Source organism: Tripterygium wilfordii, chromosome 22, assembly GCF_013401445.1.
Source record: "Tripterygium wilfordii isolate XIE 37 chromosome 22, ASM1340144v1, whole genome shotgun sequence".
NCBI classification, from domain to species: Eukaryota; Viridiplantae; Streptophyta; class Magnoliopsida; order Celastrales; family Celastraceae; genus Tripterygium; species Tripterygium wilfordii.
Window position 1 is genome coordinate 13,110,687 of NC_052253.1, and position 27,605 is coordinate 13,138,291.

General features: G+C 37.9%; 5 protein-coding genes across 8 annotated transcripts; 4 read left to right on the forward strand and 1 right to left on the reverse strand.

Moving 5' to 3' along the window:
- Nucleotides 1-1,237: 1,237 nt before the first annotated feature.
- On the reverse strand, nt 1,238-7,178 carry LOC119990376. The gene is made up of 7 exons (XM_038836255.1): nt 7,077-7,178; nt 6,906-6,978; nt 6,571-6,623; nt 6,342-6,484; nt 3,843-4,053; nt 2,338-2,510; nt 1,238-1,569 (listed from the first exon to the last, which is right to left on the reverse strand). The coding sequence occupies exons 1-6, from the start codon at nt 7,077-7,079 to the stop codon at nt 2,343-2,345; spliced, it is 651 nt and encodes a 216-aa protein (XP_038692183.1). The 5' UTR covers nt 7,080-7,178; the 3' UTR covers nt 1,238-1,569; nt 2,338-2,342.
- A 2,379-nt stretch (nt 7,179-9,557) lies between these two features.
- On the forward strand, nt 9,558-11,882 carry LOC119990310 (two-component response regulator ORR23-like). Of its 2 annotated transcripts, none has more exons than XM_038836157.1 (6): nt 9,558-9,700; nt 9,792-10,541; nt 10,647-10,723; nt 10,825-11,017; nt 11,130-11,671; nt 11,759-11,882. In XM_038836157.1, the coding sequence occupies exons 1-5, from the start codon at nt 9,583-9,585 to the stop codon at nt 11,642-11,644; spliced, it is 1,653 nt and encodes a 550-aa protein (XP_038692085.1). In that variant the 5' UTR covers nt 9,558-9,582; the 3' UTR covers nt 11,645-11,671; nt 11,759-11,882. The 2 variants fall into 2 exon arrangements, with proteins under 2 accessions (XP_038692085.1, XP_038692087.1); XM_038836159.1 differs by having other exon boundaries at nt 10,825-10,984.
- Nucleotides 11,883-12,593: 711 nt separating this feature from the next.
- On the forward strand, nt 12,594-16,210 carry LOC119992070 (CAX-interacting protein 4-like). 2 transcript variants are annotated; one of them, XM_038838684.1, is made up of 3 exons: nt 12,594-12,861; nt 13,962-14,944; nt 16,002-16,210. In XM_038838684.1, the coding sequence occupies exon 2, from the start codon at nt 13,982-13,984 to the stop codon at nt 14,927-14,929; it is 948 nt and encodes a 315-aa protein (XP_038694612.1). In that variant the 5' UTR covers nt 12,594-12,861; nt 13,962-13,981; the 3' UTR covers nt 14,930-14,944; nt 16,002-16,210. The 2 variants fall into 2 exon arrangements, with proteins under 2 accessions (XP_038694612.1, XP_038694610.1); XM_038838682.1 differs by having other exon boundaries at nt 12,597-12,861; nt 13,976-14,944.
- Nucleotides 16,211-17,525: 1,315 nt separating this feature from the next.
- On the forward strand, nt 17,526-20,145 carry LOC119991607. Its single transcript, XM_038837958.1, has 2 exons — nt 17,526-18,829; nt 18,980-20,145. Exons 1-2 carry the CDS (start codon nt 17,607-17,609, stop codon nt 19,866-19,868), a joined length of 2,112 nt encoding a protein of 703 aa, XP_038693886.1. The 5' UTR covers nt 17,526-17,606; the 3' UTR covers nt 19,869-20,145.
- A 1,476-nt stretch (nt 20,146-21,621) lies between these two features.
- LOC119991732 lies at nt 21,622-27,003 on the forward strand. Of its 2 annotated transcripts, XM_038838156.1 has the most exons (10): nt 21,655-22,045; nt 22,131-22,208; nt 22,981-23,745; nt 24,030-24,132; nt 24,887-24,987; nt 25,081-25,255; nt 26,084-26,131; nt 26,213-26,251; nt 26,335-26,435; nt 26,556-27,003. In XM_038838156.1, exons 1-10 carry the CDS (start codon nt 21,770-21,772, stop codon nt 26,610-26,612), a joined length of 1,743 nt encoding a protein of 580 aa, XP_038694084.1. In that variant the 5' UTR covers nt 21,655-21,769; the 3' UTR covers nt 26,613-27,003. The 2 variants fall into 2 exon arrangements, with proteins under 2 accessions (XP_038694085.1, XP_038694084.1); XM_038838157.1 differs by having other exon boundaries at nt 21,622-22,045; nt 26,084-26,251.
- The last annotated feature ends 602 nt before the right edge of the window (nt 27,004-27,605 follow it).

The window sequence follows — 27,605 nt, forward strand, 5'->3', positions numbered from 1 at the left end:
TACGTTCAATGTATGTCACTGTTTTTTTAGTTTCTCCAAAATATTTTTCCCCGATGAACACAGTGCAAACTTGGATCAAAAGCAAATCACATCTTAATCGTGGAACCATCCACGCTATGCAAGTTTCGTTACATGCATGTCCCCATGTGTTAATATTGTAGCAAAAATGACCTAAACCAGCAAATTGTATGGCCTCTATTATAAGTGCGTCCCCAAACAGTCAATTGGTGTGATATATACATCTTAATCAATATGTATGTATATATGGCCCCGCAGCTCCAGCCACCCTAAGACTCGTCGTCACATGGTCGGAACAACTATTAAATATCCAGACAATAACACATAAAATTGTTGACCTCTCAATTTCATCTTTAATGGCCAACAAAAAGTTCTTATCTTACAAGGAATCTTGACATGAAGGAGCATCCTATCCCACCCTGTCTTTAATCTTATACCTCATATGATCAGATTCCAGACCTTTCACAATTATTTGATGCAGAAGGTTTCACTTGTGAAAGGGGACTGATCATTTCTCCATCTCGCATTGATTGCTTGGGTACAGAGTGTTCTATAAAGGATAATGTTTAAGACCCCCAAAAAATGACCCCCAAAAAACTCTCATTTAATGTGGAGTGTTGGATGTAAGTGGACCCTATAAATATGTTTTTCATCAATAGATATTTTAATGCCACATAGATTTAAGAGATTTTTAGGGATCATATTTTAGAGGTCTCTAGCATTGTCATTCTATAAATTATACGGATTAACTCACCCTTAACCAACATGATGCATTTTAAAATCGTGGTTGAGAGTTCCAAAGAGAACATTATGCTAGTGTCCCTTTGAGGAGCAGAGATAATGATGCAGAGGGTGACCAGTCATTGCTCTGTCCTATATCGATTGGTCGATTGGATATGAAGCTATGAAATGCTTTATATGAACTAGCCCAAAATAAACAATATTGTACTTATGGATTGGGCCTGCATCAATGATTATAAGGTGATCAATTTAATAATACAGAGCACCGGATCACCATAGACAAAGACAAACCACCAAGTAGATAAACCTGCGACTTCAAGAAGAGAAAAGGAGAGCAAGGATGAAGAGGAAAACTGGTAATATTGGAGAAGATCTTCATGTCTATCTGCAGTGAAGATCACATCTACATAAAACCAAAACTTCTATTGCCTGCCACAACCAATGTTCAATCATGTATATTCTTCTGGAAGTAAAGATCCATCTACATAAACTGATGTAACTAACATTCAACTATTAATTAGGAATCCAATTCAAAACATTTAACTCATAGAAACACAATTCAGAGCATTATTATACAACTACAAAATTGAGGGCTTTCTTCCCCAAGGGCATCCCCATGAATGCATGATCAAGCAGTTCAAATAATGCTATAGGAATTTATTCCCATGACAAATTTCCAAAAATGACATGATACTGTACAACTTGAGCCCGAAATTACATAAGACCCAAATAAATATTAACAACAGGGAGATTCAATTGTGAAAAGCAACAAGAAGTTGATTCATGCTTAACGGGCCACTGGAGCAAAACCTAGATCAAGGCAAAAGGATCAATTAGAAAGTAGAAACAAACAGATGAGCACCAAGCTTAACACTGGAGAGAAAATCTAAAAGAGAAATCTACTGAGCTTTACCACATACAAAATTAGTCACGAGTCCACAAGAAAAACAAATCCCTTTCCTTTCTTAGAGCAGCCCTCAAGGATTATACCATCCCTTTTCCTGTTTCTATGATATCAGAAGCGTGACTTAAGTTTCTCAGTTACATTTATATTCGAGTAACTACATGGCAGAGTCTCATATTGTTCATCCAATTCAGTCAATTCACTCTTATCAAACTTATCTGCAAGACTGACTAAAGTGTTCCTGGCGGACATGATGCATTTGCTTCCTTTTACAAACTCAATGTCCATGTTCAAAATATTAAACTGCAAACTCTAATCAATGAGCACAAATTGTTAAACTGGTTGACACATCCAACACAATGTGAAAAATGCATCACTTAACACATCCGACAAGCTGTTAAAATTGTATCACTCCAACTGATATAGTAGTATAAGAAATTTAGAGATACATCAATTCTGGTATTGACATATAGTTTTCACAAACAAGTAGGACATATAATCTCAATCTCCCTCAACCTACCCAATCCACAAAATGAAAGTACATATGTGTTTCTAATAATCAAAATTGAAAACGAGAACTAAATTATGCAAATCAAAACAAGTAGTTTAATCATGAAATTTCAAAAGAGGATACATTCAATAAGTTGTCAACCAAAAATGCAGTGTTATCATACCACAGTCAGCTTTTCTTCACATGCACTTCAATAATGTCATCATCCTCCATTCCAAGGCCCTCAGGTGTCGCTGTTGGATTAATCTTATCCCCATCGAAGCAAAATACTAAGTTTTGTGCGTCGATTTTAACTTTCTCCGCATACCTTTTGAACAGCCGATCAAACTTGTCATCCTAAAAAGATAGGAGGAACTCTAGCTTTAAACAGTTAAAATTGAAACTCAACTCATAGGTGCTACAACTAAGGACATACAACATATACTGCAGGAAGACTCGTTAACAAAAAAGTAAACATGTAATGCACCAAAGAAAACAAGACGCATTAAAGTGAACAAGTTGAAGGAGAAAAATGAGATGCAGTTGGAATCAATAAGTCAATAACAAAGATATCATAAATTAAAAAGAGAATCATATCACGATTCACAAAGCAGCTATTAAATTACCCATTACAAAGGACATTCTAGTGAAATGTCATTGTTAGATAAAATTCAAAACAACAGTCAATTGTATGTTACGAGACTAATCTGCAGGTGAAACAATGCCAATCAGCTGAGGCAGCTGAGCTGATAAAGTCAATAAGAACATCTCCATTAGATGCCAGATGCCATCAAATTCCAAAAAAATTACCAGCAGTAGGGTTGAACAGGAAAGAAGCAAGGGGGCATTGTCCATATGAAAAGTAATACACAAAGCCAGGAAAGCAAAATTAGTAGTTTTGTTCACCTCAAATAATAAAATTAGAAAGAGAAGACACATTCTATAACCACCGCTCTTATGCCATCACATATTATATTCCCTACTAAATGTCGATATTCACATTGTCATAACCAAAAATAAACAGATGATGAATAAGAGAGTAGCAATCACATTTCCTTATCACACTTAAATCGGGCCAGATGGGGCATACCCTTCACTTAACGTTCACTGTTGATAAATTATATAATATTAAGAACAACAGTTAGCAATAACTAAACATTTAAATTTATTCTTTTACCATCCATCCTCATTTCTCTTCTTTGAGCACCCAATGTAGGACATGTGAAATTTCTGACTGCAAGTGCTTAAAGGATTTACCAAGGTAATTATAGAGCTGACAATTGACAGATATTGATTGCAATCTGAAACACATTTTGTATTGGCCAAAGTCACAGATAAAACTGACAGTACTTATAAAGGTTAATTGGTTGGTTAAACTACTTAAATATCCAAAAGAAAAGCTAATATTAGAATGAATAATGCTTGAGACCCCCAAAAAGTGATCCCCAAAAGACCCCCATTTGGTGTGGAGTGTTGGAAGTGAAGTGGGCCCTACATGTGTGTTTTTAATCAATGGCTCTTTTAATGCCACAAAGATTTGGGGGACTTTTGGGGGTCAAATTTTGGGGGTCTCTAGCATTGTCCTATTAGAATTTTGAAATTTCAAGGGCAGTAGCGCAAATATGTAATAGAGACCTAAAGAAATAGATCATACTAAGCAAGTACAAACAATTGGCACAAAAGACATACCATGAAAATGCGAAATTGCTTGAGTTCTTGTTTGTCCTGGATAGAAACAACTATTTTAGCTCTATTCAAATGACATTTTTCTGGTTGCTCAGCAACAGCCTCTGAAGAAGTCTTTGCTGAATTAATGCACTCTTTTTTTTCAGCCTCCATTGCTGCTCGCAACACATCTTCAGCAGATTTTGCAAACAATTGCAGCTCCTGCTTCTTTAACCTAAAGGCATGTTCACAAGAATGAAAAGTAAGCCCGAAAAATCCTTCTACAAAATAATAAAAGAAGAGACAACTGGCTCCGTTTGAAAGTTCCATGAAATAAATTTTCAATGAAAGGAGTCTTCTTTCACAAATTTATTCCTGGTGTTTCCATGCACAAGAAACTATGACTTTAACAACGATAAGAAAAAAGGTTTCACGTCTGATGGATATTGGTAAAAAAACAACGATGGTTATAAGCCGTGTTTTAAAAGGCGGGTTCGGAAACCGAGGCGCTTGACTTATTTGAGGCGAGGCGTAAGCCTCGGTAAGAATCAACAAAAAAACCTATATGCTTAATCTAAAATGTACATGTACACATTCAAATAATATAATCATATCAATTTATCAATTTATGAAGACATAACTCCATCCATCATCAATTCAAGTGATCAGCAGAGAAATTTGGAGTTGGACGTAGAATTAGAGAGAAAGTCTAATTGAATAAAGTCTTCAAGAATCAAAATAAATCAATTACTTCCAGCCATTCTCAATATGCTAAAGCTACATGTCTAAAACTAGTGGGTGTTGTGTGGATGACAGGATTTGAAATCTGTCAAAATTATCACCGCAAGTATCTTATATACTAAACGAACATTTTTTTTTGTTCTAGTTATCCTATGAAAGATGGAACTCCTCCAAGCCAGCTTCACATGCTCGCTTTGCAAATATTAGCAAGAATAATAAGAAAACAGAATCAATAAAGATCTGAAGACTGAAAATCGTACCTTCTATTCAAGATCTAGGGCACAAGTCGCACAACACCAACAGAGAGTTAGAGAGAGAGAGAGAGTATGTATGAAGCTGAAAATTGATTCGATTCCTTGGACGATTTGTTTGTTAGAGAGAGAGAGAGTCTTCGAGAATTTGTCTCAAGAATCGTCGTCCTCGGTTGGAATGGCCTCGTTGGGTTGTTTGTGTTTTTGTTCTTTGTGGGCGTTGCTTTTGATAAATTGTGGTGTGTCAACAATTACGCCTCATACGCCTCGAGGCGTACGCCTCAGGCATATGAGGCGTAAGCCTCACAGGCCTTTATCAAGGGCGTACGCCCGGAGGCAGCTCGAAGGCGCCTCGCCTTGAGGCGCGCCTCAGGGCGTACGCCCTGACCGCCTTTTAAAACACTGGTTATAAAGAGCAAACAATAGATGATTTACAGAGAACAATCACTACCCATAAATGGTGGATGCAAGGGGCCTGCATAAGTGCTACGGTTAACCATAGTGCCAAACAATGTTTAACAAATAACTAATAGCCACAACACTAATTGATGAATTAAAATTTCTATTCACAGGGGATGTCCAGCAACAGTCAATAATGGTTAACACACAACCAACAGCACGAATACATAGTAACGGAAGGTGAATCAGTAATGGGGTGTGAAGAGTGCATTATATAACCCATTGCCACTTGCCGGCCAATAATTGATGATGTAACACTATCTAATTCTGTAATCTGCCAAACAACCAAACGCTTCACTATAGCAAATTAATCTAAAAAGTATTTGGGCCATCAGTAAGTAGAGAACAAGAAACCGCTTGATTAAAAGCAATGGAATATGGAGAAATACTTTTTTCTCTGTAAGAAAAAAGTTGTTCATCATTATTAATGTTCCAAGAAACCACTAACAAACAACCTAGAGCTTAGAAATTATAAGTTCATAACCACCATTTCCAATACAGATTTACTAACACCAATTTTAAATTAGCCACTTCATAGGAAGGGGGTGCCAGGGTACTTTCAATTCATATATTAAGTCAAAAATTTTGACCACTGTCCTTCCACATTAAGAGTAAAAAACAATAGAAGTAAATTATTTTACCATCATTAGATCCACTCGAGATTTTCAAGGTGCACCAGATTATAAAAGTACGTACTTTTGCCATCATTAGATATACTCGAGATTTTCTAACGTGCACCAGACTCTTGTGATTTGTTGACAGAAACTAGCATAAATCAGGAAACATTTTGAATGCCGTACTTGACTTAAGATTCTTTTGAGATGTACCAAATAATTGTCAGTTGACGAACTAGCAAAACAAGGAAACATATTAATGCAAGGAGCTTAACCTGATACTACCAGTTTAACATACAATTGTGACTAACCAGAAAGAACTTCGAGTGCACCAATCTAACACCATTAATAAACAGAGTATGCAATTTGACCCAGTAAAAAAAGAAGAAAGAGTATTGTAGAGAAAGAAAATACAATGAACTATATAAAATTGGACCTATCCAACTCCTCATGCATACCTCAACTCCTTTATAGTCGAATCCTCTAGGTGACTCTGAGCAATAGCAGAAAACTTGGGCGGAGGAGGCAGCCAATCCTCCTCATCCTTAGTTTTAGCATTGACGACTTCTATTATCTTAACTTCGTCTTCTACCTCTTTAGCCTAGTCTCAAAAGTAATTCAGCGATAGAAAACATGAATAACGGTTCCTAAATCCATGAAACTGACGTGTCAGGAGAGAATCCTTACCACAGAGCTGCAGGTTTTCTTTCGTTTCCGTACAGGTGATGAATCTGAATCATCTGATAGCAAAACAAAAAATAGCAAGAAAGTGAAAACGACCAAGCCCTTCTTATTGCCTCTTATAACTTAAGAAAAAAGAGAGTTCGTTGAAGTGATTCAGCGAAAGGAAATATTTCTTAAGAAATAAAGATAGGCTAAGATATTAGAGCTCGAAAGAGATGAAAGTATGAAACCCCTAAATTTTCAAATTTCATTCAATTCTTTTGAATTTCAACTTTTCCCGATCAAACGCGATTAACAAAGGGAAGAGTGAAGATATTAGAAGAAATTAAGAGGATTACCGTCTAGGTTAACAATGACAGGCTGAACGCGACTGTAATCGAACAAGGGTTCAAGATCGTCCACAACATCTGCCTGCAGAGACCCGAAAATCGCAAAGGAAATACAGTTAAGAGGCATTGAAAAGCCAAACCCTAGTTTTTGTTCTTCAAGACTGCACCAAACGGACTCACCATTATCGGACCTTCAATTCGAATCTTTCTCCCTCGTTCGTTTTTCGAGTCCCGCCCGAACTAGGAAATCCGTAGTGCTGGAATTTTCTTTTAATTGGAAATAAAACTTGAATCGGGAGTTGGATATATATATATAGTGGGAGCCAAGGGTTGGGCTGGCTTTCAAATGGGCCGGAGACATCAGCCCCAATAAAAGCCCAACAGAAATAAGCCCTTTAAGGAAGATGACAAAGCTTATTTCGTTGGGTCCAAATATGGTTATTAACAAGATGGTAAGTAACTCAAAAAAGGAATTGAATTGAATTTCCTTATGAAGGTCCATTTATTTTGATAATGAAGAGTTATTTCTTTTATTTTTCATGAAAGGTGATTTTTTTTTATAACCGATAATCACGTCATATAAGTTTGTCTTTTGAATACTCATATGAGCTTAAACTCGGACCGTCAGATCTCGCACACAAAAGTTTCGAACCTGACGACATGATAAATTGGGTCACAAAGGTATTGCAGATGATGTTATGATATTTGTTTGATTACATACAGGACCATACCATTTTCGATCATTTTTAGTTAACCTTACAAATGAATTTTGTACATTTCAAGTAAGTTAGAGGTTACCAAAACTAGAGAATGAATGGTTTGACTCTTTTAATATTTCCATAGTATTTCTAATTACTAGTATAAGATAGGCCATACAGAAAACCATTTGCCATTCCAAGGAGCGGTTATGATAGAGATTCCATGTCATTATTATACGTATAGGATTTCATGTAAAATATATGAAGCTCACGAATTCACATGTGCGTCCAACTCATATAAGTGGGATAACAACTGCTAGGATCTCTATCCCGAGAGTCTCGTCCATTTTATGCTTACATTATATATGCTCGCTCTCTCTCTTTCGCTCTAAGGTTATTTTGCTCTAGCAATCAAATCTCAATATCTTTTGTCATTTTCTTTTATTATTTTTTCAGTTTTCTCTTTAATTGTCTTTGACTCATCTACCTATCCCATTTGACCAAAAAAACCTTTATATATATATATATATATATATATAATTGGTTTCACTAATATCAATCTTAATCATCATCTGCTATTTCTCTACCAATCTCTTTCTTCTTCCATTTCTTGGGTAATGGAAGGTTTGGGTGAGTGTATCCCTTCCTTCGTTCGAGGTCTTGAGGTTCTTGTGGTTGATCATGACACGATGTCTCTGATCAACATAGCAGATATGCTCGAACAACTCGCATTCAAAGGTATATGAAAACTTCTCCATCTACTTAAATTGCTTATATATGTATGGATCGATACATATATAAACAATATATATACATATATATGTACGTATATGCATGTATTGTTTGTGCCAAGCCAATCAACGGCTTAATGGGTGAACGCTAGATTTACACATCTTTGATTGTTGAGAGAATATGTATATATATATATATATATATATATATGTTGCTTGTCCATTTTATTGGTGAAAGATTAAGACTTTTAAGCCTCTGGATCTTGTTTGAATAAAGGTCATTTTATTGGTGAAAGATTAAGATTATAAGCAATAAAATAAAATTTCATTTTTGGAATATACTCATGCAAATGTAGTATTTGTTTGATCTCTAAATTTGGTGATGGTGTAATTGCTATCCAATTGAAAGAGTAAACAGTTTTGTGTCATATCCATTGGTTGCGCGGAGACTACTTTAATTAGATTTCAAATTCATAAACATCCGCGCCATGAACTTACATTTTGGAGCTCTAAATTTTGTGATGGGTTGACTATATATAAAGTATCCGTCGAAGAGTCAACACTTTACATCATATCAATTGGTTGTGTTTTAGGACGTGGGAATTATTTGAATTAGATTTTGAATTCGTAAACATCCATGCTAGTTTAAATTTTGAAAATTTGTTGGTTGTATTTTAGGACATGAGAATTACTTAAATTATACTTTTGAATTTTTGAATTCGTTAACATGCATTAGTTTAAATTCAAGAAATCGTTGGTTGTGTTTTAGGACGCGGGAATTACTTTAATTTGATTTTGAATTCGTAAACATCCGCGCTAGTTTAAATCCCAAAAATCGTTGGTTGTGTTAAGACGCGGGAATTACTTTAACTAGATTTTGAATTCATAAAAATCCGCTTTATTTTACATTCCCAAAAATCTTTGCCTCGTAAAATTTATCGAAGTACTTTTTAATGCAACTTAATACATACTTTATCATAACTATATTATTGAATTTTTCTCACCACCTTAATTGATTATAAAAGACTTTTCAACATCGTTTCATTGTACCATATCAAATTTTGAACCCTAATTTTAGAACTAAGGTCTCAAACATATAAAACCAGTATCATTCATCATACTACTTTTACATGCAAATAATTCAATGTCAAAAAATTTCACATTTTCCTTCTCTATTTAGATTGTTCACAACATGTTTCTTTTCTTTTTTTCTTTCTTTCAGTCACCACCACTGAACTGGGATCTGTTGCATTGTCCATGATTGAAGCTGAAAGAGAAAGATCATTCAACCTTGTCATGGCTAACGTTCATATGATCGATATGAACATCCTCGAATTTATCCGAATCATGCTTAAGAAGAACATTCCTGTTATCTGTAAGCTTCAAGAACAATTAAAAGTTGAAATATAGTCATTCATCTCCATAATCAATACTGATATATACATAATTATATGTATATCATGCAGTGACCACAACCAGTGACCATGCTAAAATGGCTCTAAAAGGGTTAGAAGAAGGGGCATCATATTTTTATGAGAAACCAGTGTGTTTGGATGAGCTTAGGCATCTATGGCAGCATGTGTACAGGAGGAAAAGAAACTTAACAAAATTGGAAGAATCAAACAGTGTAGGAGCTGAAAGGGGGAAGCCTGGAAGGAAACCTAAAAAACTAAAGTTGGAAGAGCCTAGTGGTTCAGCTAAGGTTCCGAAAAAGAGAGGTCGAAAGCCGAAGAATAAGGAGACACAGGTGGAAAATGTGGAAGTATTAGATTGTGGAGCTGGCCATCAAGAATTAGCTGATGAACCGACGGGGAAGAGGAAGGTGTATGAAGAGGAAGTCCAGATCATGAGAGGCAATGAATATCAGAATAAGAAAATTAGAGTTGCAGAGACATATAATGGAAGTGGAGACCTTCTGGTGCCTAATGATCCAAAAGGGAAATCGAAGCAAGTTGAAGAAGGAGTGAGACTGATTGAGGACAATGACAAGCCAAAAGAAACACAAAACTTTGGCATTGAACTGATAAACAAAGACAGAGAATTTGGAATGGAGGGGGAGCAGATTATTTCCATGAATGAATTAGCGAAGGAGAACGCGGAGAAAGAAATGAGAGACAAGATTATGATCATCGCTGGAGAAAAAAAGAATCGCGTCCTTTGGACGAAAGAACTGCACTTGAAATTCACAGAAGCTGTGAGCTTACTGGGAGATGACAGTAATGCTCTTACTCACAAAATAATCTTAACAGTTGCAGAATTAATTACTATCATTGTAAGCTCTAATCTCTTGATTTTTCATGTTTCTGTTCCATTTTGAGCAGAAGCTGTTCCGAAAACAATACTAGAGACGATGAATGCCCCTAATTTGACTCATCGCCAAGTCGCAAGCCACCTTCAGGTTCTTTTTCTGTCAAATCTTTGGATTCTTAGTATGTAAACTTTGCCTATGTTAGTCTGGCTGTATCAGATCAGTGAATAGCAAGCATTGAATCTTTTCAGAAATACAAAAATCAAGTAAGGCAAATTGGCAACACTGCCACCCCCACCTCCCCAACAGGACCTAAATCATCCAGCTTAAACATAAGTGGATTTCAACAAGTCCGAGAGATGACCAATGTACAGGCACATGAGCAGAGCCAGGGAGGTTTCAACCTTGGAGGTAACATAACACAGTCGCAGCAAAAACCAGTCGGTAAGACTGGTGTTAAATCTGTTCTTATTATTTATGTATCAATCTTGAAGTTCTATTTTTATGGATTTGATGGATTAACTGTCTCTGTGTATTTCTTCTCCTATGAGTTCAGCAATGCATAAGTATACGTTTCCCGACTTACCGACCAGTTTTAACGAAAGGCTGCAGTTGGCTTCCTCCTACATTAATGCACTAAATCAAAACCAACTGGCGTTGCCATTTCAAGGACTGGATATTATGTCTGCTAATGTCTCTTCAAGAAACCTAGTACCATTGCCAATGCAAGGAATGGATGCTATACCCGGAAATGTCACGTTGGGAAACCAACTGCTAATTCCAACTCAAGGACTGGATGCTATGCCTGGACATGTCTCCCCAAATAAACCCTCAATTGCAGAGAAGTATCTGATAAACTTCACTGAGGAGAACAAAGACTTATCAGCTATCAACGTTCCAGCCGGTCCGTCAGCCGGGCAGGAATATCAACATCAGCATCAGCAGCATCAGTCCCTTGACAATTACTCTGATATTCTGAAATATATAGAAGAAGGTGGCAACAACAACAAGAATTTAGATTCAGAGGAGATGGATCAATACTTGGAATGGCTGAACTCGGATTTGGTCTGAAACAGCACAGTTCCTAATGGTCATCTGGTAAGTGCATGTTGGTGTTCATTTCTTGACACATAATGCTTACATTTCAGTATCTCACAGTGGGATTTTGTTCCATGTCACTTGCAGGTGGAGCATAGATTGCGATTTCTTCCTTGAGCAGGACTCCAAAATCTTTATCTTCTGAAATATTATGGATAATGTAACTTTTGACCTTTCTATACATTATTTTGGGTATTATCAGTTTGTCTTCATCATTTTCAACTGGTATGATCATTGTTTTGGGTTGAGAAAGTCTAATTAGCTACTCTGTGTTGTTTTGAGGTGTATTTTGCTTTTCACATTTGAGACATAAGTTCCATGTAATGCAGTTTTTGGGTGGGGTAAAGCAATTTTTTGTCACTGAAAGAGTAGATCAGGTTTAACTCGGTTATCAAACGTTCCAACTTGAGAACCCAAACTTGAAAATTATTCCAATATGCATACTCGGGTAGATTTCAACTATTCGGATAGATAAATTATTGATGTGACATAAAAATCAATATAAGAAACATGTCTGAATAGTGAGAAATCTGTTTGTGTATATTGGAATAATTTTCAATTTTAGATTCTCAAGTTGAAACGTGTAAACATTCGTGACTGAGAAGAAAATTGATAACTCTTTTAATGATCAAAATTTACATTAGCCTATTTAAAATAATTGTTTTTGGAGAAGTTTTCCCCTCCTCTATTTAAACGGAAAGCAAAAGGTACAAAACTCGAACTCTTCACTAAATAAATAAAATGTGAGAGGCTGACAACGAGGGTGTAAACGATCGGTTATGGTCGATTTGGTGAATAAGTTCGGTTTTTAAATTTTTTAACACCCCTATTGACCGTCCTCCTTATTAATATTTTTATTCCAAAATTGTCCTTAGAAGTTAGAATCGGGTCTAATCTAATCTCCTCTCTATCGTTGTCTTAGCTGGCTAGGGTTTTAAAATAGATAAATTGGGGAGAGAAAATCAAGCAAAACACAAAACGCAAATCCCCAGTCGTATTTGGTGGTTCTATCCACTTTGTTCGTGAAATCTCGGATTCCCACCGACTTCTTCATCCTTTATCACGCGTTCTCCTTCTCTGCGAATACATATCTTCCATCTCTCTCCAGTCTTTCATCTTCTTTGTGACATACACGGGAATTATAACCCTAATCCACATCCAGAAGAACAGTTTCAGTCCATACAAGACAGGTATGTTGAATTCGTTTTCATATTTGGGTGATTTTTCTATAGATCTATGTAAGTATCGCACGATTCGGTTATTTATCCAATATACATCCAATTGCGATGCAAGAATGTTATCGAACGATTTTTGATATTGCGCGATATAGCTACACGATACGCACGAAAGTAAGAATTTCCGATACTAGCAACCATGATTGTAGGGACTTAGCTATGTATGTCTTTTGGTTGGGCTTATATGATCATGCTTCACAGAAAATTAATTTGGGATGAGTAAATTTGTTTATGTTTGAACAAGGACTTTATGAATTATCAATTCAATTTGGATGTTTGGATGAGATATAATTATGGATGTAACAATGGAAGAGAAGTGGATTTTTTCACATAAAATTAATTTGGGATGAGTAAGTTTGTTTATGTTTCAAAAAGGACTTTATGAATTATCAATTCAATTTGGATGTTTGGATGAGATATAATTATGGCTTTAACAATGGACGAGAAGTGGATTTTATCATTCAATCCTTAGTCCCTCTTTATGAGGAAGATGCAGGGGGCAGGATCTTTCATATATTTGAATGTTGATAGGTCAGTTAATTGAGTAAAGAGACCTGATGTATAATTGTATCATTCAGGATTTGAATTTAGTTGAGCAAAGCTTTACTTGGCGAATTTCACCTTGTTTCTTGTATCTATTAGTTGCCCACCTCATACTTATGCATTATCAAGCAAAAGTGATCTCGTAAGTTAATTAGAAGTTTAGAACACACGTTTCTATTGAGTAAACCAGTATATATTGTCCGAACCTGATGAATTTGTGATGTCAAATTGCATGGCATGCTACTGAAAAATTATTATACATATATTGCTTTCTCGTTTCTACATTAATGTATATCTGCTTTCCATTCAAATTTTGTTTCATATCTACCTGCAATCCTGCCCTATTTGTATTCTTGTGTTGGACCCTTGGTAATTTTGCAGTTTGAGTTTCTGTTTGAATGGAGATTGGGAATTCTTTATGTATATTATCCCTCTTGATTTGGATGCTCGTGGTAATTTTATTTACATCAGTTTCTTTTTTAAAAATGTATATTCTTAATCTGAATTATCAGTTTGATTTTTGCAGCTCAAGATGCCAGCTACAGCAGGAAGGGTTCGCATGCCTGCGAACAATAGGGTGCATAGTAGTGCAGCGCTGCAAACCCATGGCATATGGCAGAGTGCAATTGGTTATGACCCGTATGCACCCAACAAAGATGACTCAAAATCAGCCAACCAAATGCCTTCAAACGCTGAGCCAGAGGGTGAGAACGCGTACGCTAGCTTTCAGGGACTCCTTGCCCTTGCGCGTATAACTGGTTCGAATGCTGATGAGCCTCGTGGTGCTTGTAAAAAGTGTTGCCGTGTTGGGCACCTGACATATCAATGTAGGAATTTTTTGAGTGTCAAGGATGAGAATCAGGACAAAGACCCTGAAGGCATTCAAGTGCAAGCCTTGTCTGGGTTGGATAAAGCGAGGGGAAGTGTTGGTAAGGTGAATGGGAAAAAAGAGCTTCAGAGTGCACCAGAGAGTGAGGAGGAAGATGAGGAGAGTGATTCCTCAGATTCGGATGTGGATTCAGAGATTGAGAGGATTATTGCTAAGAGGTATGGAAAGAAGGGTAGTAGTAAGGGCAATTCCTCGAGGAAGAAGGAGAAATCAGATGAAGATGAGTCAGATTTAGATTCTGGAAAGGGGAGGAAAAGAGGAAGGTCAAAGAAAAGGAGGAGTAAGAAAAGGGATGCTAGCACTTCAGAGGACGAGGATGCAGGAAGGAGAAAGAGGAGGGGGGAGAAGAGGAGAAAAAGGGATGAGTCCTCAGAGGAAGAGGAAGAGCGTCGGTACCGTAGGAGGAAGAGTAGGAAGGAAAGGAGGAGACGGAGAAGTAATCGCTCTTCAGATGTGGCAGGTGATTACAGGAGAAGGGCTTTGTCACATTCCGATTCTGATGCAAGTGGCTCCGATGACTCGCGGGTTGGAAGGAACAAAGAAAGGTCAGGGAAGAGAAGCAGGAAACACCATCGTGAAGATGATGATTGAAGTCAGTATACAAAGGTAATTCATGATTGGGCTCCCATTGTTTATGCTTTGTACATAGTGGATGTAGCATGCAACTGATAACTTCGATCTACTTTATCCTTCTGTTCTAAACCTGCTAAGTTACTTTGGGAAGCTTATGTTGGTTTCATTTTGCTTTTTTCATTGTTTTTTGTCTGCTCCTAGATCCATATGGAGATGGAGAAGCTATTTATTTGTTGAAATGCGTTGGACATCATATAATTGGGTCATTCCTTTTTTGTCAAATCAAATTTATGATTCATAGAATCACATCACTTTTGCTAATTATGTATGTGTGTGAACATTCTATCACTTTCCCGTTTACTTTAGCATATTCTTGGCATGCCTAGTGCCATATGAGAATCCACATGGTGGATTCCAAGTTTTTCTATTATGGATTCATGTAGCGAGTAGCGACCCCAAAGTTTTGTATAATTACTATGTTTCCCAATCAGAGATGATTGCCCTTTTAAACTGAGCTCTACTTTCTAGAGGGCTTCTGAAACTGATTATGAGAACTATCCAGAATGGTAGAAAATTAGAAAATATAAATACCTGGGCCAGTCCTTTAATGGAGATAAATCTTGATTAAGGTGTTGGAAACTGGGTTTGATGAGCAGATATATAAGGTGCGTTAATTCAGTCCTTTTTAAGAATTTTTTGGCATTGGTCCAGCTCTAGAGGTCGCAGGTTCGATTCTTGGAAACTGCCTCGCCACATAGTATATGGGGTAGAGTTTGCTTGCATCCTGTTTGTCTCCGACGCCGCCCATTTCGGGATCCTTGTGAACTAGAGTTGTTCTTGTGGGGTATATATGTGCTTTGTTCAGGCATTGGGGAGGTGCTCAGGCGTGGGGTGCTTTTAATGATAGGCTGATGAATAGAGCCAAAAAGGGCTGGGAATTGAATGGTTCTCACTGGAGCCAACATTAATCCTTTATTGCTTCTGTCGCTCATTCATATCACTTGCAAATATTTTTTGTTCATGGGACAGTGAGGTTTGAATGGTGCTCGGAAATTTCTTGTTGCTTATCAATTAATATTTTGGGTGGCAGGCATGGCTAGAGAAATGGATGTGTTGTTGATCGACCTAGATGTTCTAAGCAAGTGATGGAAGTCACGCGGTAGGAAAAGCATGCAGTCTAAGATGGTAAGCTGGAAGCGCATTGTTCTTCTTCATAGTTTCTATCATATATGGCTATTTATAAGTGTTCCAGAACCTGTAATTTTATGAAGTGATTTTTTTCACACCAACTTTATTCGATGTCTATGTGGGTATTTGATGAGGATGTTCTCAGCTGTTTGTTTGGATAAAAGCCTTGAATTTTGAAGGCTGAATGGGTCCTGGGCGATTGAATTTGAATTGGCCAAAATGTGATTTCGTCACTCTTTGAATTTGGAATTTCAAATTTTCAATCGGAGTGGTATCATTTTTTTTTAAACGAATGATGGTTGATGGGTTGTTGCGAATAATTCCAAGTAAAAAGATGTTTTTTTATATCACATCATTATCATCAACACCTTATCTTAGGAATCCCATCGTAAATAAAAGCATCCTAGGAATATTACTTTTGTCCTCTAATGGTGGAGAGATTGAAATTTTTAAATTTTATTTATATAAAATAATTTATGTAATTAAGACTTTAAATTAAATTTAGTAATAAGTTATATTTATAATTTGTAATTATATTTAGAATTAAATAAACTTAATATAACTTAAAAATTACAACCAGAAAGAGATTTTACACAACTTATAAACTAGCGTCGATTATAACTTTCACTAAACCCTTCACATATTTATAACTTATTTTTCACTGTTCATAAGTTACCGAAAAACAGATTCTATTTATGGAAATGACCCAACAACCCCTCATTAGTCCCTGATTTAGATAAGAAAAAGTGGAGTATATCACGTTTAGCTAATACTTCCTTTTTGTGACTCTACCCAAACGTGTTTTCATGTTGTTTCCGTTTTTGGGAAATGAAATGCGTACTATAATCCCTTGATTTATGCTTTCCCATTTTGGGTTTTTACACAGTAATCAATGCCGCTAATGTAGAAGGATTAGTATACGTGCATATTCAATTCATTCCAAAACAAGCTATGCCTTGCCTATCTTGCCTATTCACTTTTCCTAATTGATGTCAAGATTTGTCTGATTAATTATGTTATCCTAGTGAGTTGGGTTTTGACGTATGATAATTGAGTTTCAATGAGTTGGATTTTAGGCTATAGTAACTGAACTAAGAATAAATAAAATCGTGTGGGCTTGACGTATCCACAAGATTATGAAAATCGGATAACCCAAAACGGATATTATTGTTGGTATGTAAGGGGTGCAGATTTTTGACATAGTGCACTCTCCCATATCTGTAGTCAATAGCTTAATTTCAACTCGTTTTCTTTCTTTTCTAAAAGAGAAAGGAAAGAAAAAAAACTAACATAATTAGTGAAATACATAACTAATTAACCAAAACTGAATTAATTAGGATAAAAAAATTAATTTTTTTTTATAAAATTTTGAAAATCGAAAGACTAGACAACTGGAGCAGACCATGCGTGGAGTAACTATAAGATCATCCACTCCAACTACGCTTACCCGCTGTTTTCTCTCTTCTCTGACGCCAAAAAACCCCATTTTTCTTCCAACTCACTCCACATGGACCCACCACCACCTCCTCCACCAGCGGCTCCACCTCTTACCACTACACCAGCCGCCGTCGTCACCACCACCAACATACCCACCCAACTAAACGCGCCCACCTATACTGAATCGATTGACTCTTCCCCACGTTCACGCAACACAGACTCCTGGGATGACCCACCAGCTCCCGCCGCCGGTGGAGCCGTCATCACGAAGCTTAGACTCATGTGCAGCTACGGCGGCCATATCGTGCCCCGCCCGCATGACAAGTCGCTCTGCTACGTCGGCGGAGATACCCGAATCGTTGTCGCGGACCGCCACACGACCCTCGCGTCCCTTTCTTCACGCCTCTCCCGGACTCTCCTTAACGATCGGCCGTTTACTCTAAAGTACCAGCTCCCGAGTGAAGACCTGGACTCTCTCGTATCCGTCGCAACCGATGAGGATTTGGAGAACATGATCGATGAGTATGATCGGACATCCGGGAGTTCTTCAATACCATCTCAATTGAGGCTTTTCCTGTTCCCTTTGAAGCCCGATTCGTCACAGTCGATTGGGCCGCTTCTGGAAAATCATGCCAAATCTGAGGACTGGTTCTTGAATGCGTTGAACGGGGCTGGGTTGTTAAACAGGGGATTCTATGATTCGGCCTCGGTGAATAGCCTACTGGGTCTAGATGATGATGCTCCAAATGGGAATAATCTCGTGGGAGATACGGAGGGTTCACAGAAGAATGTGAAGCAGATTCAAGGACAGGAAGTACACTCAGTACCAGATTCGCCCATGTTAGAGACCACATCGTCTTTTGGGTCTACATTGTCATCGCCTTCGTTGGCGAATTTGCCCCCAATTAGGGTGCATGTGGAGGACCGTGGTGGTTTTAAAATTGAGCAGGAGCAGAAGGTTGTAGGGATTGAGGAGCAATTTGTGCACATGGGTTTTGGTGCGGGACAAAAGCAGGATGAGGGTTTTGTGGTTTTTTCCTCGGCTCCTCCGCCTCCTATGCCAGTGACAATTGCAGTGCCTGGTATGCCCGTGAGCTCGGGGGTTGTTGCTGGGGACTATTCCAATCGGGTGATCTCCGATGATGAGAGATCGGACCATGATGGCGTGCCGGTTGGCTATCGGAAACCACTGACACCACAGTCACAACAGCAGCATCAGCAGACTTTGCTTCCACAGTCACAACAGAAGTCAAGCGGTGGCCTTGATTTGGCTTCCCCAGATTCAGTTTCAAGGTACCATTTTAATCTCCTTTTCTTTCGTGCTCATTTTCTACTTTATTTTAGACACATTTTCATCTGGGTTTAGATTATTGTGTTTGTGTTATTTATGGAGAAATGATTGTAATCTGAAATGAATTATTGGTTCTTGTCATAATTTTTCAGTGATAGTAGTTTAACAAATGCAATAGCTCGCCCAAAACCAGTCACTTATCAAGACCAAATTGTTCAAGTCCCCACTGGAGTTAACAGGTTTCCTGCTACCCCTGTTGATACAAAAATGAACGTCTCTGATCCAAACAATTGGGTCCAATTACAACAACAGTTTCAAGATTCTGGTTATGTGTTGCAATCCCAATCCGAGCAGCAGCTGCAACAACAACCACCACCACCACAACAATTCATTCATGCTGGTACTCATTACATTCAACAACACCCAACTGGAACAGTACCGATCTCTGGATATTATCCTTTGTACCCTTCCCAGCCACAACACCTGCAACAACAACATCAGCTTGATCATCAATTCCCAATGTACTATATGCCCGCTCGACAACAACCCCAGGGTTACAATTTGCCTGTGCAGCAATCTAGTAACAGTGATGCCCCCAATACTATACCTTCGAGCTGCTCCCAAACGCCCCCAAATCCTACAGTTGTGGCTCCTTCACCAGGATACAATCTCGTGAGAAATGCTCCTCTTACTGCTAAGCCGGAAATGACTGCTTCCAACGTGTATAGAACAGCAACTGCAGGTGGAACACCATTGCTTCAAGTGCCTTCAAGTCAACATCAGCAGCAGTTTGTTGGTTACTCCCAGATTCATCATCCTTCGCAGTCCGGTGCCCCCCCTTCTACTGCAACTGCAAATTTTGTCTATGAATACACAAATCCAGCTCACCCCCATGTATACTACACTCAGCGTTTAGCACCCTCAATGCCTTCTCAGTACCAAACCATGACTACTGCATCCGGTGTAGCATTGCCAGATGTTTCTCTTCAGGTTCCCACAGAGAACATCAAGCAGCAGATTAGAACTACACAAGCACAGTAAATCTGTCAAGAAAGAACAATTTTGAGGAAAGGGTTTACTTTATATTGGTATTGGTTTGTGTTATGTATTTGTGGTAGATAATAAGGAAACTATGTTTTGCTGTCTCATGTTTTTTTGTTGCTGTTGTCATAGGAAAGGAAAGTGGTCAAAGAGTATACTGTGAAAGCTCAAAACTCATATTGTGCGCTTGTGCAGTTCAGTTATCCATTACTGAATAAATTTTTATGTAATTGGCAATTTTGTTTGAATTATATATTTGATTAAGGTGTTTGTTTTATAGGGTTCCTGGAAAAATGTTTGATCTGTGTGGCCTACAAGTCTGCAAAAGACTGTGTTTGGGGTTGAGATCATTGTTACTTGGGAGATTGGATTTTTCCCAGAAGAAGCTCTCTACCTGAATGTTCATTTTTTTACTATCTATGATATTCTTGTTTATTGACATAGACCTTGAAGACTCTTCTGCATCTTGCCATCTGCTCTGTTGAGGCTGGTTTTTGAGTCAATTATGCTTTCTCATCATTAGCTGCCGAAAAAAAAACACTTCCTCCATACCCAGAAAAGCAATTTCCCACCCACCAGCTCTCCCAACTATGCATATCTATGTAGTGTAAGAACCTCTGGAAATTTCATTTTATTCCCTGTTACTTATTCATATTCATCCTTCAATGTGAACAGAATGTACGACTGGGCACAAATATACGGAAAGTTTAGCGAGGGATTGTTTGCTCTGGTATCTCTTTTTGTCTATATCCTTGTATCTCTCATTCAAAAATAGATGGCCGCTGCTGCTTTCTAATTTGCTTCACTTCCTACATATCTAAGCTTTGTTTTAGTTGTCGACAAAGCAATAGGAATATAATCTTTTGCAGTCAGTGACCTAACACTCCTTACTACGGGTTATAAGTCCAAACAGCAACAATGCACAAGAAAAGACAAGTTTATTTATCTTTGTCACTGATTCTCATGTGATGTGTCTCTGCAGTGACAGCACACTAGATTCTCATGTGTGTTTAATCTCACTGAAACCTACCAATTACTGCCTAAACTATGTAATAATCGTATGAGACTACGAGGTTTTGGTTTGTGGCAGCACGTTGTTTTGTTGAACTCTTACTTGCCGCTGTCTTCTAAAGCTGCAGCGCCAGCCATTACTTTCTGCCAACGACGACACTTTTTTTTTTTTTTTCCTGCATGAGCACATCGTCGGAACCCCTAGCTTCTGTGCAGAGCATCCTTATCGGCACCGAAGATAATATCTGATGTTAGTCTTATCTCTTGATACATCATCAAGACCGACGGTTAGTCTTATCTCCTGATACGTCATCTTGATGATGGTTTTGAACGATCCTAATACGTCATCAAGATCGAAGACAATTTTGAACAATAAATAGAGTATAATGATTTATTTTGATAGTTTGTAGAAGGAACTTTTCAAATTTTTATCCAATTTCAAATTAAAACTTGGTCTTTGGACATCATATTCGTACGAAAAGTTCTACGGAAAGCTAAAATACAAGTTAGAAATGTAATAATAATAAATAGAGTACAACGGTCCCATTTGATAGTTTCGAATTGCTTGACTCTCTCGATGGACGAGACAGGAGACAATTTTGAACGTGACCAAACTTGTGAAATTCTTTGGTTGTCGTGGAAGGTTTGTGCGAGAAGCGACTGCGGGCCTGTGGGCATTGATGTTTATCTCAATCAAGGCCTAAGATTGTAGCCCAACAATCTCAGGGCTGAGCCCATTAGCCCATTATACCCTTCCTTGCAAACATGTCTGCCTGTCGCAAGACCAGAGACCCACCGAACCAAAAAAGCAAAGAAGCCATCCATTCCAAGCAATATCGACAAACAAGCCCCAGAAGACGAACCGGCATCGAGAAAACGCTTTATCACCTATGTCATCAATCGATGTCCGTCCTGGTCTTCAAATGCCAATCCGCTATCTCAACCCCAACCTTCTAATCTCCGGCGCCCGTCGGTCTTCCCTGCTTCTATCCGTATATCAGCGTGCGACGTCATTCAGGCTAAGAGCGTTCTCCACCGGCGCCAGTGAACCCGCCGTTAAGCTTCCAGAGAAACCGCCGGTTTGCACTGCTGATGAGCTTCACTATGTTTCCGTGGCTAATTCTGATTGGCGACTTGCCCTCTGGCGCTATAATCCCTCCCCTCAGGTCGTCCGCCGATGAGATTCACTCTCGTTTTGTTTTTTTTTTTTTTTTAAAAAAAATTATAATAACTTCAAACGTTGATTAACAGGCGCCTCCTCGGAATCACCCACTGTTGCTATTGTCGGGAGTTGGGACCAATGCAATAGGATATGATCTAGCTCCTGGGGTAAGACCTTTTATACCTTATTGATGTAATGAAATTCTAAATCAGTCTTAACTTGTCAATTTCCGTGTTTACTTTTCTTTGCAATTTTGGAGTTTTAACTTCCATACTCAATTGAAAGAGATGGTTGCTTCTATACACTACTATTGATAGGATTGCATACCCTTTGAACTTAAAAAGGGAAAAGACGTGATGAAGGTGATGTGAGACAAAGATGCATAATCCAGTCTTGCTCTTCATAAAACTTGGACAAATACATTTACAGCAGTGTGTAATTATGTATCAAATGGGTTTTATTAGATATTTTTTTGATGGTTACTTGGTAATGTACCTTTTCGTCTTATGGCACAAGTTGTCAGGCAGTGCTAATGGGCGCAGCTTGTGAAATAATATCCAGATCACGTAAAGTTTGTTGCAGATTGTATTATGGTGGCGTGGGTTGTGGGGGAAGGTTAGACACAATTCCGACAGTGTATTCGGAAAAGAAAATCCACGAATTTTAACCCCAGCTAGAAGTGAAAATCGATTTTCGCTCTGAGCGTAATGTGATGGATTTATGTAATTATTTTGCAAACAATGGCTTTTCTGATTAGTTTATCATTTTATCCTGGCATGCAGTTTAGGAACACAATCACTTAATTCTCGACCATGTGATGTAGGCTTGAAAGCTTTAGACCATTTTTCTGTCCTTCATTCTTTCTCTGGTGAATTTCGTTGGATTCTATGTCAGGATACTCCTCATTCCTTAACCATTTACCATGTCGTATATTTGCAGTCTTCATTTGCACGTTACATGGCTGGCCAGGGATATGACACATGGGTTCTTGAAGTTCGGGGTGCTGGGTTGAGTGTATGGGGATCAAGCATAAAAGAGATTGAGCAGTCGGTCAATATAGTTTCTAAGCATATGGAAGAAGCTGCTGAGAGTGCAACTGAGAATGCAACCAATGGAGCTGTGTCTGCAAAGGAGCAGCCAACTGATTCTTGGAGTGCTGAAGATAGTAAAACTAGGATTGCCAACAATGGGGTTGTGTCTGTTAAAAAACAGCCAACTGATTCTCAGAGTCATGTGTCAGAAAATATGATGTCTGTGATAAAAGATGATCCAACAGGAATTGCAACAGTTTGGGATGAATCAAAGTTGGTGGCAAAATTGACAGAAACTTTTATGCGCTTGTCAGAAACACTCTCGGGCTTTCTCAGTGAAGGTCAATCAAAGACTATTTCTGTCAAATTATTGGACCAAATATCAAAACTTATAGGAGATTCTCAATTATCTGAGCGTTTTAATGAGATCCGAGAGGGGCTTCTAAGATTGTTGGAAACAAGACAAAACTCAGCTATTGGTGGCCAATTCCGGGATTTGAGTGAGAGACTTGTAAATGTTATTGAGGAAGGTCAACGATCTGTCTCACCTCAGCTGTTTGACTTGCAAGAGCGTTTTTATTCTACCATAGAAGATTTCCAGAAACAGCTTGACTTGATTGTGAAGTACGACTGGGATTTCGATCATTACTTAGAAGAGGATGTTCCTGCTGCGGTGAGGTGACATTTTATCTTCTTCTTATTTTTTTCGTTTATGACATGGGTAAACCCATAGTCACTACCCTTCGAGTGTGCACTTGGTAAACCCTTGGGCCCACGCTTTAGTCCGCAAACCTTGCCTGCTAGGCAAGGGCTATGTTTTGATAAGTTGTTTGCTTGTTTTGGTTTTGTTCTTCATGGTTTACTTTCTCAATTAGTACATTAATATCATTTTTGATGGTTGTATAAGTTTTCTTTCTTCACTAGTTAAATTCATTTTCTTATTTTTTTCGACTGCAGATGAAATATATAAAGGCTCAAAGCAAGCCCAAGGATGGTAAGTTGCTGGCAATTGGGCACTCCATGGGAGGTATCTTGCTTTATGCAATGCTCTCAAGATGTGGTAAGATATGCTCATTTAACTTTTATGTCATATTATTGCAACAGCCAAGAGCTCAGGTAGACTTGCTTGGTCTTCTGCTTTTTCTAGTTTATCCTTTTCCAAACTTTAAAATTATTTTTCCTTTGTTATTCCTTTTTATGAAAGTAAGCTTACTGTCAGTGCAGTAGTGTTTTTGTTTGTGGCGTGACTATTCCTGTTTAGTTCCTGTGAAATAAAGCAACTACTTGTATTTTCAGTTTCTTGTCTTTAACCCTATAGCATGCCCTTTTCACTAAGTTGGAAGGATGCAGTAGTAGCAATTAATAGTTATTCAATTAATCCAATCAATTGCTTAGCCTTTTAGTCCTGGAATTCTTCACCTGTTTTTTATCCTTCTAATTGTTAGTTATCAAAAGAATTGGTTATCACCCAATGAAAAATACTTCTTAGCAAGCAGATGGCCTCTCCACTGAAGGCCATCCATTGTCAATATATAAGCACACAACATAGCATGCAAGACCTCTGCGGTTCTGCCACTGCAGGATGGGGATGGGCAAACTACACAGCGGTGACCTGATTCCTTTATTTTGTGATATTGACACTGATTGGCCATTGCAGAGTCTCATTCTTTATGTCTTACGAGTATCATTTTGTTGCTTATTGAAAGTGGTTCTCTGTTTCTCCCTTTCTCTCCTGTCTGATTTTTCTTTTTTATTTTATGTTTCTTCTAACAAGAAATTTCGCTTTATCTAATATTTTTATCTCCTCTTATAAGGTTCTGAAGGTAGCGACCCTGAACTTGCGGCTATAGTTACTTTGGCATCCTCACTTGACTACACATCTTCAAAATCAACACTCAAATTGCTCTTGCCCCTTGTAAGTGGAGATTCAGTTTCATTTCATAGTTTACCTGAATATTTCACGGGAATGATCTTCATCAGACATTTAATGTAAAAAATTCTCATGCAGGCAGATCCCGCTCAAGCTCTGAATGTCCCTGTTGTTCCTTTAGGGACGTTATTGGCCGCTGCTTATCCTCTTTCGTCTCGTCCTCCTTATGTGCTCTCATGGCTTAATCAGCTGATTTCTGCCGAGGACATGATGCATCCTGAAATGTTGAAAAAGCTTGTCTTGAACAACTTCTGTGAGTATAGACATGCTTTTCATGTTGAAATGAAATGTCAGTTTTATAGTTTTGAAGTCCAATTTTTGCCTGATAAGTTTCTGTAGCAAGTACTTTTAAGTTCAAGCAATAACTCCATCTTCATCATCATTTACCAACTTGAGGACAACTCCTAGAGGCTAGAGCTGTAGAGCGTAATGCAAAGAGAATATGGAAAAGGAAGAAAGAGAAAAAAGGGAAAAAAGGGGGGAAAAAAACACACAATGCAGTAGTACCTTTTTGTAGAGTGAATAAAATAGTGAGAACTGTGGTCTATTGTTATAATATATATGAAGTTATAAGACAAATTCCGTTGGAGCAATCAATTCGGCAGATTAGTGATATTAAGGCATCGGAAAGGTAGTTTGGAACTTGATTTCGGCTTGCTCCGATGACTATCTTTTTAGGCATTCCTTGCAAGATTTTGCAGCAGTTAATTGTCAAGCATTTCGGTTGCGGTATATGTGAGGCCGAGTATTCTAGTAGTAGCATGGGGATGGACAAATTTAAGGCAATATTAGAACAAATGAACTGACTAGTGCTTCGATGATGGTGTGGAATTCATGTTCATGTTTCATCCATGTAAATAACTGTTGGGACAATATAGTAGTATCTATAGATTGAGGTATTCCTCACTTGTTTCCTATTGTTTTACAACAATAATTACATCATGGCTAGCTCATAGCATTCTTTTCCTTTCAGCTGATTTGTTGTTGTTGTTTTTGGATATGCTATTCGTTAGTTAATTGGCATTCTTGATCTCGTATTTAGAAACTGCATTGTTACATAAACATTTGATATAATTCGCAGGTACAATACCCGCTAAACTACTTTTGCAACTGACAACGGCTTTTCGAGGTGGGTTGCGTGATAGGAGTGGTAAATTCCTTTATAAGGATCATTTACAGGAAATCAAAGTGCCTGTTTTAGCACTTGCAGGAGACCAAGATCTAATATGCCCACCTGAAGCTGTTGAAGGTATGTCTCGATCAGACGTATGTCTACAATCTTGACTTATTGAGTATACAATTCTTGCTACTAAAATGATATGAATGGACCAGAAACTGCTAAGCTTATTCCTGAGGATTTGGTTACCTACAAAGTATTTGGAGAATCTGGTGGTCCGCATTATGCTCACTATGATTTGGTCGGAGGTCGATTGGTATGCATATTTTTTCCCTAAACAAAATTTGTAAGGCTTATTAACATTCTTTATCCATGATACCTGTACTGTTATCTGTTGTGATGCGTTTTATCTTCTTTTTTTCCAAACAAAATGCAGGCTGCGGAGCAAGTGTATCCATACATAATACAATTCCTAAATCGTTGTGACACATGATTCTGTACAATACAAAACTTCATGACCAGAAATCTGCGGTTCAAACCAAAACGCAGTGGCGCAGGCTACATCTTTAAGTTTGCCATGTGCATTCCAACTGGTATGATGTAAATGGTAGATGAAAATCAGGGAGAGGTTACCATAAGATTGAACTGAATATTAGAAATCGATCTCCCTTATTGCTACTGAACAAAAGGGTAGTTGAGTTCAAGCATTCTTGACAACACCTTATCTTTTGCTTACTAAAGCTCTGTAATCTGGCAGTCTTTGGCTGGCAATCCTATATCTTAACTGATTTTTCTCTTAGACATAGTCAGTTACCTTGGAATCTTTTTTCTTTTGGTGACATTGAAAATGAAGAAGTAATTGCAATACACATAGGTTGTTTTTACATAGATGACTTGGAAGATAGCAGCTTATGCGTTTCCAGTATTTTTGTCAACTAGAAGCCAAACTGCGTGATGCTCGTGAACTCCAATTTTTATTTTTATTTTTATTTTTTTAATGCGCGTAAATCTCAAACTGCCAGCACGGTTCACATTAATCATCTATGGGCCATCAGAAAAGTTGCTCTTCAATTTTTTTTTTAATTTTTTTGAGTGAGCATAAATCTCGAACTGTCAACATAGTCCACATCAATTATCACTCTGAGCCCGTCAAAAAAGTCTGCATCAAATTCATAGACTTTCAACATATTAGTGTAGAAACATCTAATAATCTTTGAAATGCTGCCTTGAGGCAAATATTCTCAAAAGACACTAGAGTAAATACCTATTTTGGTCCCCGAAAGATAAAAGCTTGTTACAACACACATTTTGGTCACCAAAAATATAGCTCGTTTCAACACAATCCGATTTTAAATTTCTCAACTCGGTTATCAAAATAAGATGGAAACGTACCATTTTGCAGTGACCAAAGGACACTGCTTGAAGGCTTTGATAAAGAGACAGACTATCCAGCAAAGCTAAAGCAAAAGGTGGGTAAATACATTTC

What these genes read in the sequence shown, in the direction of transcription:
- LOC119991732 (XM_038838157.1), top strand. Translation starts at nt 21,770, where the DNA reads ATGTCATCAATCGATGTCCGTCCTGGTCTTCAAATGCCAATCCGCTAT. An exon ending in TCAAATTGCTCTTGCCCCTT is followed by an intron (nt 24,988 to 25,080) that starts GTAAGTGGAGAT and finishes ATTCTCATGCAG; the next exon opens with GCAGATCCCGCTCAAGCTCT. An exon ending in ATTTGGTCGGAGGTCGATTG is followed by an intron (nt 26,436 to 26,555) that starts GTATGCATATTT and finishes AACAAAATGCAG; the next exon opens with GCTGCGGAGCAAGTGTATCC.
- LOC119990376 (XM_038836255.1), bottom strand. An exon ending in TGTCATTGTTAACCTAGACG is followed by an intron (nt 6,624 to 6,905) that starts GTAATCCTCTTA and finishes TTTTGCTATCAG; the next exon opens with ATGATTCAGATTCATCACCT. An exon ending in TCGACTATAAAGGAGTTGAG is followed by an intron (nt 4,054 to 6,341) that starts GTATGCATGAGG and finishes ACATGCCTTTAG; the next exon opens with GTTAAAGAAGCAGGAGCTGC.
- LOC119992070 (XM_038838684.1), top strand. Translation starts at nt 13,982, where the DNA reads ATGCCAGCTACAGCAGGAAGGGTTCGCATGCCTGCGAACAATAGGGTG.
- LOC119991607 (XM_038837958.1), top strand. Translation starts at nt 17,607, where the DNA reads ATGGACCCACCACCACCTCCTCCACCAGCGGCTCCACCTCTTACCACT. An exon ending in TCCCCAGATTCAGTTTCAAG is followed by an intron (nt 18,830 to 18,979) that starts GTACCATTTTAA and finishes ATAATTTTTCAG; the next exon opens with TGATAGTAGTTTAACAAATG.
- LOC119990310 (XM_038836157.1), top strand. Translation starts at nt 9,583, where the DNA reads ATGATTGAAGCTGAAAGAGAAAGATCATTCAACCTTGTCATGGCTAAC. An exon ending in GAAGAACATTCCTGTTATCT is followed by an intron (nt 9,701 to 9,791) that starts GTAAGCTTCAAG and finishes TATATCATGCAG; the next exon opens with TGACCACAACCAGTGACCAT. An exon ending in GAGCTTACTGGGAGATGACA is followed by an intron (nt 10,542 to 10,646) that starts GTAATGCTCTTA and finishes CATTTTGAGCAG; the next exon opens with AAGCTGTTCCGAAAACAATA.